At 43.5% G+C, this 12665-nt stretch overlaps 1 protein-coding gene across 1 annotated transcript in view; it reads left to right on the forward strand.

Moving 5' to 3' along the window:
* Window positions 1-3790: 3790 nt before the first annotated feature.
* The window catches only part of fastkd2 (FAST kinase domains 2), a 49186-nt gene continuing 40311 nt past the window's right edge, over window positions 3791-12665 (forward strand). Inside the window, exons 1-4 of the mRNA XM_069934252.1 lie at window positions 3791-3841; window positions 6359-7153; window positions 8079-8182; window positions 12433-12541. Of these exons, the coding sequence (XP_069790353.1) occupies window positions 3794-3841; window positions 6359-7153; window positions 8079-8182; window positions 12433-12541 (1056 nt within the window). The 5' untranslated portion in view covers window positions 3791-3793. The remainder of the gene's footprint in view (window positions 3842-6358; window positions 7154-8078; window positions 8183-12432; window positions 12542-12665) is intronic.

Consider the following 12665-nt stretch of genomic DNA (forward strand, 5'->3'; position numbering starts at 1 on the left):
TTGAAAATCAAAAATAAAATATTCAAAAAAATGGCGGGGACAGCAGCCACATTTGGATAACTGTGGAAATGAAGGAAAGCATCAAACTAAAAGCCCTGGTGTACAAAGTCGCCAAGAGCAATGGAAAACTTTAAAAAAGCAACCAAGAACCACAAAGTGAACAATGAAGATTTTGAAAAAAGCTTAGCACAAAATCTAAAAACAGACAGTAAAGGATTTTATAATTATATAAAGCGGAAAAGGGTGGTTAAAGTGAACATAGGTCCCTTGGAGGTTGAGAAAGGGGGATTGGTATTTGGTAATGAGGAAATGGCAGAAGCTTTAAATGACTTTTGTATCAGTCTTCATGGTAGAGGACTTGTCTACCATATCAAAGGCGGAGCTTATGCATGCAAAAAAAAGTGAGGAGCTGGATACAATAGTGGTCCATCAAAGAAGGATGCTGAGCAAACTTGTGGGCCGAAAGATACAATTCCCCTGGTCCTGATGGAATCCATCCCAGGGTATAGAAAGAAATGGCAAATGTTATAGTTGACACTTTGGTGATAATTTACCAAAAGACTCTGGGCAGGTCCTGGTGGATTGGAAGATGACGAATGTCACACCACTATTCAAAAAAGTATGTAGGCAAATGGCAGGGGATAATAGGCCAGTTAATTTAACATTAGTAGTTGATAAAATTCTTGAAGCTATCATTAAGGAAGAAGTAGGGAGGCCTTTGAAACGAATTGGAAACATCAGGCAGACATAGTATTCAGAAGCAGGTCTTGTTTGACAAACCTACGGGAATTCTTCGAGGATCTATCAAGTTCAGCAGCTGGAGGGTAACAGGTGGAAATTATTTACTTGGATTTCCAAAAGCTTTTTGATTACAATGTTGATTAATGTAAGGTTGTTCACTTCAGAAGGCAAAATGGAAGATCAGATTATAACTTTAATGGCAAACAATGGCAACCTGCTGCCATGCAGAAGATCCTGAGTGTTAGATATATATGCCTGCATGCATATGATGACATCACGCTCAACGAGATGACGTTGTCACTCTTATATACTGTGTACATAGGAGGGAACCATGTTAGTTCTGTATTAGAGAATGAATAAAACAACACATCTCCGTGGCCAGTGTTTTTTCTGAAACATCAGAGACATAACAGAGTGGCGACATGGATTGAAATGCACCCCATCGATGCTCCAGACTTTGGAGTGAAGATTTAAAAGGGAAACGCAAGTTCGTTTTCACAGCGGACCCCACAAGCTCAACATCAAAGAACAAAGAATAGAAGATTCAAAATGGCGTAGGCAGAGTTTGGCCAGTTCGTGGATTCAGAAGAAAACTGGTATGACGACATAGAATGATTTAAACATTGTTGTGCAGCCAATAATATTGTTGATGTTGCACCTATTAACTGAAAGAGATCACTATTTTTTAAGTTGAATAGGCAGTAAACTTTTCAGCTGTTAAAAAAAAATCTCATAACTGTGCCTAAAACTTATGCAGAGTTAGGGGAACTCTGTTATAATAGGGGAACATCTAAATCCCAAACCACCTGTTGTAGCAAAAAGGCAAAGATTCTTTTTTACAGAGAATAAGCGAACCACTATGCGAATATTTTTCACAGGGTTGTCCCTGTGGATTTGGTCAATTCTTAAATGATGCATTAAAGATTAACAATGGGCTTCGATGATCTAAGTGCCATCTATGTGATAAAGAACGGCACATCAAAACCAAGTGCCCAAGAAACAAAGATAAAAAGGATGAAAAGAAGGGTCAGAGATATGAAAAAGGCGCCACTGGATTGAGAATGGTGGAAGAGAAGGACGAAAACCCCCAACACTGAAACAAATGACTTGGAAGAAGATAAGATGGGGGAAATCACGTATATTTGCAGATTTAATTATAGAAAATCAGAATTCTATGTCAAGGTGAAAATCAACAACGAGTCTCTTCGAATGGAACTGGACACAGGAGCAGCAGTTTCACTGACCTTGTCATTAAATAGGCTGACACGATGTTAACAGTCACAGGAGAAAGTCAGTGTTTGGAAAATGCAATGTAAACGTGAAATTTAAGGAACAAACACCAATATGACTATCCCTCTACATCTTTGATACTGAAGGGCCAGCGTTGTTCGGAAGAAACTGGCTATCACATATTCAACTAGATTAGATGGAAATTGGATCCATAATGAACTTGTGCTTAGAAGAATTATTCCAAACCTTGAATGGAGGAAAGAAATTCATCAAGTTAGGCTTATTGCAAGCATACCAACAGGTAGAATTGGATGACGGTTCAAAGAAATATGTGGCGATCAATACATCTATAATAGAATGCCATGTGGAATATCACCAGCCCCAGTCATATTTCAAGTGGTCATGGACAAATTATTACATGGACTCAATGTAGGTTGATACCTCGATGACATTATAATTACGAATCAAGACAACTCTTAGCACCTAGCCAGTCTAGAAAAGATCCTAACCTGTTTGCAAGAAGAAAACGTCCGGCTGCGCCAAGAAAAATGTGTATTTATCGTACCTTCCGTCACATATCTGGGCTTCACAATTAACAGCGAAGGAGTACAAATGGACATTGCTGGCACCGAAAGGGTCCACAGAGCACCTTACCCAACAAACTGAGCTATTATGCCCAAAAGCAGAGGTCTCCAAGTACTCTGGCAGAGTCTCCCACTCTGAGATAATCAGAGAAAAAGATGCCCTCTAGAGCGACTGCAAAACCATGTTCAATGACTTGGCAATCCACCACATCATACTTATTTTATAATTACTCATAACCTTAACCCTTAGTTTATGGGCACAACATAGTTATTGTAGATTAGTAACAGTTCTGCTCATATATTATTTGCTCAAAGCATTTATTTTGGTGGGGGCTGGGTGGTGGGTGAAGAGTATTAGGTATTTAGCCTCAAGATTCAGGGAAATAGAGTTAGGAGGGAGATGAAGAGGAACTGTTTTTTTCCAGGGAGTGGTGAATGTATGGAATTCTCTGCCTATGGAAGCAGTGGATGCTACCTCATTATATGCCTCATTATATGCCTGTCCCGCATCGGACTTGTCAGCCACAAACGAGCCTGCAGCTGACGTGGACTTTTTACCCCCTCCATAAATCTTCGTCCGCGAAGCCAAGCCAAAGATATATACACTATTAAAGGCGATATTTTTGAATAGTAGGGGAATTAAGGGATATGGGGGAAAAGGCAGGTAGGTGGAACTGAGCCCATCATCAGAAGGCTTAAGTCCTGCATCTCTAAATTCAAGAAAAGTTTTTATTCGACTGCTATCAATCTCTCAAACCTCTCTGTACTACTCTTACCCTATCCATAAACTCGTTTGGGACTACCAAAATATGTTTGTTCCGATGAGATGTTACTTTTTTCTTGCACTATGCAACAGTTTATATTTCTGATTTATTTTTCTGTCTTGGCATATTATGGTAATTCAATTTATTGCAATTGGTGCATTTTTTGTGTCTGCAGCAAGTAAGAATGTCGGTATATCTGTGCATTGTAAGGTACAAAACAATAAACTCACTTTACTCATTAACTTGGTGACAAAAGGATACAAATAACGTAAGCGAATGGATAAAGATCTGGCAAATCGAGTTTAATGCAAGAACATGTGAATTTCTCCATTTTCTCAGGAAACAGAATTGGAAATGCTGACCCGACATTGGTATCAGACGTCGAAAGCGTGCGCAGGTCGATCGAATCGTCACTTCCGCCGGTGATGCAATGTGAAACCACTCCGCTCTTTCAGCGGGCCCTGCGTCATCTTTATGTTCCAAGATGGCGGCGGCCGCAGGACGGCTGGGGATGCGGGGCAGGTGAGGTGGAGGAAAAGCCCGAGATTTGGGGGCGTGCGTGTCGCAGCGGGGCTGAGCCAGAAGTGGGTGGTAGGGACCAGTGGAGGATCTCCAGTACTCCCGTCGCACGTCTGCCCCTGGGGCAGGGGTCAAGGGAGCCGCCATGGCCATCCAACCCCATCAGTGTTAGTGTCATACCCCACCACGTGGCTGCAGGAGAACCTCTCACTTTCCCCGGCGGACCTTGGGGGGTTCACCTGCTCGTGTTCCCTTCTCCCACCTCCTGCTCCCCACCAGTTCTGAAGATAGAAAATGCCTGTGGGCCATCTCTCAACTTTGCATTGAAGGCCAAGATCTCACACACAAGAGGCACAGACACATCACCCTTGGCCTGAAGCAATCCTGCCTAGATATAAAAATAACTCTGCCAGTATGACCAGATTTTTTTAAAAAATGATGCAGAGTTGGGGATAACAGTGGACAGCAAAGAGAACATTTGTACTGCTCTTTGAAACATCCACAGTGTACCCAATAGATTGAATAGAGCAGACCTAAACTGCTCTATCTGAAAGATGGTTTGTCTGACAGCATAACCGTCTCTCAACAGAATATCAATCTGAACCTTTGTGCCCAAATTTTCAAATGGCAATTGGTGCCAATATTTAATTCCGTATTGCTCACTGACCCACATCCTTCTTCTTTGGCTTGGCTTCGCGGACGAAGATTTATGGAGGGGGTAAAAAGTCCACGTCACACACATCCAATGTGCCTAAAATTGATATCCTGTAGTTGATATCCTGCTTTGATTCATATGTATATATAAATTATATATATATATATATTTATTTTACACAGTGTATGTGACTGTATTTATCCCCCATTCCTAGGAATCCTGTAATCTGCCTTCCTGAGTTGCTGGAAGCTGCTGGCAACAAGAGATTCTGTAGGCATTTGAGGGAAATGAACTTACAGGATAGGGGAGAGAGCAAAAGAAAAGACCAACTCTCAGTAGTTGATATCCCAAGGGTGGTTTTCTGGGCCACCTCCATGGTGAGGAACAGAGCTAGGAGAGAAGACCTATAGGGGCTCACCAGAAATAGTCCAACATGCTCTACTCCTAGCTTACCAACTTCAGACTTCATTGCCAATAGATGTTGAGAATAAATTATTATTTACATAACTGTACTGAGTACTTCTCAGAACATGTAATCCAGAACTTGCTCAATCCCTCTCATAGAGTTCTACTGCCCATTGACCCAACTTGTTCATGCCAGTCAAGCTAGTTCCATTTGGCTGTGTTTGGCCCAACCTTTCCTATCCATGTACAGTAAACCCCAGGTATTTGGAATTCAAGCAACTGACAAAAAGAATGACGAAAATAAATTTTAAAAATTAAAATAAATAAGAATAAAATCATATATAAAAATATGTAAGTTTAAAATTGTAAAAGTAAATGTTCTCTGAAGTAAAACACAAACCTTTTTTGAAGATGGGAGCAAATATTCAGCCAATGGAGTGCCTTGGTCGTGATTTCCTTGCAGCAGCTGTTCGGATAAAGTTGTGTGAAACTGCAATAGCGTCATCAAAGATGAAGGGCTGGTTAATGCCACTCGACATTGGGATGGCTCTTAAAGTGCTTCCTTATTCCTGCTCAATAAGAGGCCCTGGTCAGAGGATTTAACTGTAAATTTTGGCTGGGTGGTTAATTACCTATAATGTTATTTGTCTTTCGGGCAGCTCCGTGGAGGGGGAGGAACTTGCTGATGCAATAATGGTAAAATGTTTTCAAAGAATTTGACTGAAAATAAAGTAAAATGCTTTAAGGTTTATGTATTCATGCAAGTGAAATTTGTTCAGTGCAAGTACAGTATAGTATTTTTGTCTTAAACTATTCTACATGCAGGTGTATTACTTAGGCCTCGTAGAGTAAGCGTCAAGCAACTGGAAAATATGCTTATCCAGCATCTACCAATCTCCATAGTGCCGGATACCAGGGGTTGTTACTGTGCTTCTTTGTTTTTTTTCAAGGGGGTCCCCCATCGATGTGTGTGGCTGGCTGCACACCCACTGCTCGCACACCTCGAGTCTGCTTATCAAGGGAAGGGAGTGAAGGCAGTGCTGGAGCCAGAATCAGACTCCCCCAGGAATGAGGAAGTGTGGCCCTCACGCATTTTCCTGTTACCATGTGGGTTTTATCTGGTTTCCTCCCACGCTTAAAAGACTGTACAAGATGATAGGTTGATAGGGAGCTGTTGGTTTGCAGTCTGGGGATAGCTGGATGTGCAGAAAATAAAATGGAAAACAAATGGTTGGCACAGACTCAGTGGGTGCCTCCTTCCTTCCTTTCCCTCTTCCCCACCCCCCCGACTCACTTTGACTCTTTGTTGCTGCCGTTCACAAATGGCTTTCCACCTGGATGAGCAAAGTTGGCAAACCCATGAATGTTGAGAACAGAAACATTGCAAGGTTTCCATTTACAAAGCCTTAAAAATGTCAAAATGATTATGTCGTTGACCATGTTTTCTTTTCTTGTAACAGCTTGTAAGAAAACGGGGTTGCGGTGTGCCAGTTGATGTGAGTTGGTTGTGGACAATTTCAGCACTCATCATGAATGCCCATATCACTGCAAGTCAGCTTGTTAGGATTTTGAGACTGGGCAGCTTTTTCTCCCGAGGATGTACTGTTACTGGTTCCAGAAATTGCAGCAATTTGATCCAAAACAATGGATTTGAGTTACCAAGGAGACAGAACAACTTCCTTCACCGTTCAAGTAATTGTTTAGGATTAACTTCAGTCCATTTGCAATTTTCCGAAAGGATGCACCAAATTTCCAGTGAAGCAGAGCATGTAAATAACTGTGCCAGAGAAACCGCAGACTCTAGTGTTGAATCCACTCTTTCTGTCAGTAGTTCGACAGAAGGGACATCCTCCCAAAGTGGAGAACTTGGCCCTGAAGGCTCTTCCACAGAGTGGAAAAATATGTCTCTGGCAGAGAGGAGGGCATCTTGGAAACAATTCCACAGTGAGCTCCAGCAGTGCACTTCCCCCAGTGATGTGCTGGATTTGTATGAGCAGTCCATAATAACTTGGAAACACATCAGCTACTCCCTGATGACTATATGGGAAACTACAAAGAGAATGTCTGACGATCAGAAACGTTATGAGCGGAAACTGATGTTTGAACACTTGGTCTTTGAGAAGATTTGCCGGCAGGCTTTGAAGGAAGCTCCGCTAATGAGCTGCAATGACTTGGTGTATAGCCTCTTTGCTGTGGTAAAAATAGGAGTGCCCCAGCAGAGCCGTCTTGTTCATACACTGCTGAGAGTCACCCAGGTAAATACAATTGGGGCCTTGCCCATGATCATTTGTCAAAGCTGTAGGTCAACTAGTTCTAATCAAGCTCTGTAATATATCACTTTATTTCTGTATCATACAGACACTATCACTTCTGTATCATTAATGGTCTGATTGATAGAAATATATTTGGTTAGACTGCACTTGGAATAAAGTGTGTAATTCTGGTCACCCCTTTAAGGCTCTTTTATTGTAATGTCCACAAGATTTGGTTTCCTTTGTTTGCCCTGTAAAGTCACAAAAAGAGGCACCACTCATCCAGCATTCCTCTCGAGAAAGAGAAGCAAAAGAGCAGTTCAGGAAGACTGAGTATCTGTGGATCCTGCCACCTCCTCCTATGTCGCCGCCTTTTGGCCCCCCACCCCGTAAACTCACTTTATTTCTGTATCATACAGACACTATCACTTCTGTATCATTAATGGTCTGATTGATAGACCATTGTGCATGGCCTCCTATCCGGTCCAGCGATGAACCCAACCTCCAGACATCTGAGTCTCCCTCCTTGGCCGCTGGTTCCAAACCCCCCCCAATACGATCAGGAAACTGTCAGCACCCGAATCTTTGGGATGCCTGCTCGCTGTCAGCAGACTCATGGATCCCTAACCTGATATCTGGTTCCCACAGCAGGTGTGAGTCCTTCGTCTTCCCAGCTTCTCATTGGTCTACTGTAGTGTCAGCATTCAGCCTTTCTGATGTAGAGGAGGCCATAATGGTGTCACCTACTGTATCTGGTTTCGTTGAGTGCCTTCGCTGCGACTGCAAACCTTTCTGATATTGACTGCCTTCCTGATTTGCAGAGGAGATCTAAGACTGACATTTGGTTTAGTTGAAAACCTGATGAATTTCAGACGTATGAATGCAAACAGTATGCAGAATTCTATGTCACTGTGTTGCTTGCTTGCAGGAGCGCCTGAACGAGTTTGATGTGCGGGCTGTTTCGGTACTGTCCAGCTGCTTGAGGAACATGGCAAAGAGTAAGAATGTCACTGCATTGCGGGCAGGCCTGAGGTAAGCTAGTGCAATGCAAACCTTCACTCGCTGCACAGAGAAGAACTGCAGCTCTTCCTGAGGCACTCTCAGCTCATTGCAAGTACCAGAACCTTGGTACCATCCTGATACTCCTTTTATTTCGCTGAGTTTTTCCTTGTTCTATGGGTCACTCAACCAGCCTAAACCAGAGAAACGGTTTTAACTTGTGAAAGGACTGTTTAATTTTACAGTATTATTCATCAAACCTTGTGTTTCAATGCCGATCAGGTTGAGGCTGGAAGTCTATGCTCGGGCTGAACATCGAATCCCGCACCAATCATGGCCAGACATGCCTACACCGCCTCCCTCACCACTATGCGGGGCCCCAAACCTTCTTTATAAGCAAAGCAACTATTCACCTGTAAATCTGTAGAGGTCATCTACTGGGTCCGGTGCTCCTGTCGCGGCCTCCTCGACATTGGTGAGACTGGATACAGACTAAGAGATCATTTTTAGCTCCTTCACTCTGTCCACTGCAACAGTTAGCAGCCAACTAATTTAATTCCTACACTGACACGTCCATCCATCGTCTCCTGTATTGTCAAATTGAGGCCACACTCAAGTTGGAGGAACAACATCATGTATTCTGTCTTGCTGCTCTCCAACCAGGCTGTATTAACATTGACTTCTCCAGTTTCTGTTAACCAGTCCCTTGTGTTTCTTGTAAAATAAAAAATGTTGGAGAAGCTCAGCATGTCAAACAGTGTCCTTTATGTAGCAAAGGCAAAGATATATAACCGATGTTTCGGGCTTGAGCCCTTCATCAAAGTATGAGAAAATGCCGGCAAGTGTCCAAACAAAAGAGCAGGAGGGGGAGGGAGGGTGGCAAAGGCAGGAGATGATAGATGAAGAAAGGAGGGAGGGGACAGCAGCCATGAGGGGGTGGGCTGTGTGAGTGAAAGAACTGGAAAGACAGGAAAAGGGGGAAGGGGAAATAAAAGGCATGCAAGTTTAATGGAAAGCAGGAAAGTCAATGGCTGGAGAGTGCCACATGGAAAATAAAATGCTCAGACTTTTCTCCTGGAGCATTGGAGCCTGAGGGAGAACTTCCTAGAAGTGCATAAAATCACAAGGGGCAGAGATAAGGTGATTGGTTACAGTCTTCAGGGTAGGAAAGGGGAATGATTTTAAAAGGAATTTGAATGGCACTGTTTTCACACAAGAGAGTGGTGGCCCTAGGTATGTGGAACAAACTGTCAGAGGAAGTCATGGAGACAGGTGCATTTTCAACATTTAAAAGACATTTCAACAAGTATATTGATGGGAAAGATTTCAGGTGATCTGGGCCAAATGCTGGGAAATTGGTCTAGCTGGTCAGTATAGGCAAGTTGGGCTGAACTGCCTGTTTCTGTGCTCTGATTAATGGTCTATGTGAGTACCCTCTCTTCGCATCCACATCTATCTTCCTTACCTGTGATGATACCAGACTTCCTCTTGAGGGCGCTGATCAGCTGTGCAGTTTTACAGCACAGAAACATAGCCTTTGGCTCAAATTGTCTATACCGACCAAAGGGCCTACCCGAACTAGTCCCATTTGCCTATGTTTAGCTCATTTCCCTTGAAACAGCACTATGAGCCTAGTGGATTGCGCGATGCGATTACAGTGCCAGTGACCTGTGTTCGAATCGGGCACTGTCTATAAGGCATTTGTACGTTTTCCCTGTATGCGTGGGTTTCCTCTTAGTGCTCAGGTTTCTTCCCACATTCCAAAGATGTGTGGAGTTAGGGCACGGGCTTGTGGGCTGGAAGGGAATGATACCATGATATATCTCTAAATTAAATCTTTCCTGTCCATGTATTTGTCCAAATGTACCTGCCTCTACCAAGTCCTCTGGCAACTTGTTCCATGTGCTCATCACCCCACGTAAGTGGGAGAAAAAAGTCCCTTTAAACTTCCCCATTTCACTTTAAGTGTATCATCACTAGTTTTAGACTTCTCTACCCTGAGAACAAGACTGTAACTATTCCCCTTATCTATGCCCCTCATGATTTTATAGACCTCCTTCAGATTACCCCACTGCTGGCTTTGCTCCAAGGGACACAGCCCCAGCCTATCCAGTGTCTCCTTGTAACTCAAACCCACCCCACTGCCAGCAATGACCTCGTGAATCTTTCCTGCGCACCCTCTCTGGATCATTCACATCCTTCCTGCAGTTGCACGACCAGAGCTCCACACGATGCAGTCTCTCTATCGTCTTGTGCAGTTGTAACGTGATGCCTGAACTCTTATTGGGATTCAAGATCTCACCACTCTCTTGATAATTTTTTATCTAAATTTCCTGATTGGATTTCATAATTTAATGATGTTTGTGAGCCCCCTCCCACTCCTCCAAATTTTGAATTTCCCATATTAAGTCATACAGCATAGAAACAGGCATTTTGTTCCCTTGAGCCTGCCAGTCATTGATCACCAATCCTTCACAAATCCGATTTCATTCTCCCCTCACCCATCAAGACACCCCAGATTACACCACTCAGCTATACACTGGTGTGGAGGGGGGAGGGGGGTGCAATTAACCTAACGACCCCCATATCACTGGGTTATCAGTGGAAACCATAGGGACGGGGAAACCCATGTGGTCACAGGGAGAATGTACAAACCTCACACAGCACTCAAGGTCAGGATTAAACCCTGGCTGCTGGAGCTGTGAGAGGCAGCACCAGTCTGTTGCCCATTTGTTAGTCATTTCCATAATGTTAAAAATTCATTGCCAGACCTTTTGTTTTCAAGATATTACCACAGGTTGTTCAGTTCTTTCCCCTCAATTTAATATGGCAATAATTCTTTTGAATATTGTTCTATTACTATTAGTGATCAAAAGTTGTGGTTTTCCTTTTGATTCTCCTGGATTAAAAATTCCACTCTGCCACTCCTCTGGGAAAGTGCACATTTCCAAGATTCAATTTATTATCATAAAATAAAACAGTGTCGTATTACAAGAAATTCCTTTTTTCCTGCTGCGAGGCAGACAGATTCGCCACCAACAGGAATTGCCTAAGTGCCTCTTACAGTCAGACACAGTCAGAGAGAGAGAAGCAAAAGAGAGTCACTGAGTGTCCGTAGATTCGCCTCCAACGCTTCTGCAGCCCCTGCAGCCACACAGAGTCCGGTCCAAACCATTGGCAACCCGAGCTCCAGATCCGAACCTCCGACATGGTCAGGAACCCTTCAGCGCCCTTGGCAATTCCTTGCAATCTGGTTCCGATACCTGGTACCTCTTCAGCCAGTTTGAGCCAGTCTCCAGCAGTCCGCAGCCCGGCACGTCTCCCGACAGCAGTCTCCAGCAGTCTACAGCTTCCACAGGTTCCTCCCCTAGAGTTGTCAGCAGCCCACTGCATGCACTGGTTCCTCAGCTGCTGTAGTCACCGTCCCCGTGTCGTCTCCTCTGCTTCTCCTCAGATGATGGGGGTGGGGTTGCGTGAACTTCCTGTCCTTTGGTGCCCTACTCCAGTCCTCAACTTCCCTGAAGCCTTGTGGCTCCTGCCATTAAAAGGGCCGCCATCTTGGGCGCAGACCTGCGGTCACGGAATCTCAAGTAAAATCATCTTCTACCACTTGATTCTCAAGTTCAAGTTTATCATCATCTGACCATTCATAAACAATTCGATGAAATGACATTTCTCCAGACTGCAGTGCACCCATCTATATAATAATCACATATACTTGAGGGTGTAATTTAAAATAAATATTAATATTTTGGGATTATATACTCGGTTACAGGATACTGTTGATCAATATCACAACCTGCTGGAGGAAGTTATTTCCCAGCCTCTCTTTGTTGCTCTTGTATCAGCTCCTTCTGCATTTGTTCTGACGTATTGGGTGGAAGGTGATCAGGCCAGAACTCCCTGTTGTAGACTATGTGATATAAAAATAGAAAACGTCACGAGCACTCAGCAAGTCAGGCAGCCTCTTTGGAGCGAGAAGTAGAGTTGATGTTCCAGGTTGACAGAGGCTCACGGACCCAAAATGTTAACTGTTTCTCCATCCACAAGAGTAGCCTGACCTGTTTTTCCTACATCTATTGTTTTTAATTTTAGATTTCATCATTTACATTTTATTTTTAATGATCATTATCTGATTCTAAGCCTCAGCATGGTAGAATTTTCAGCCCTGCAGCTACTTGGCTGAGCCAGATGTGTATATTTCCAGGTAACTGGAATCAGTTATACTTTGATATCTTGCGGGAAAGAGAATTGGACATGATGTTTGGTGTTGTTCCTGGCAGGCTGCTTGTGGAACAGCATCTTGCAAACATTAATACAGTGATGGGCCTGCAGACTGTGATGAGGTGCATTGGTAAAGAATCCCCACTGCCTCTGAAGAAGAAGCTGGAGGTAGGAGCAAGCCTTGTTCATCCCTTTCAACCCTTTGAGAGTCAACCACCTCCATATAGCAAGTGGATCGGGTGGCATAGATTTAAGGCAAGGGTGGGGAGCAGTTGAAAGGAGATTTGCAAGG

This window comes from Narcine bancroftii, chromosome 4, assembly GCF_036971445.1.
Source record: "Narcine bancroftii isolate sNarBan1 chromosome 4, sNarBan1.hap1, whole genome shotgun sequence".
Taxonomy (NCBI): Eukaryota; Metazoa; Chordata; class Chondrichthyes; order Torpediniformes; family Narcinidae; genus Narcine; species Narcine bancroftii.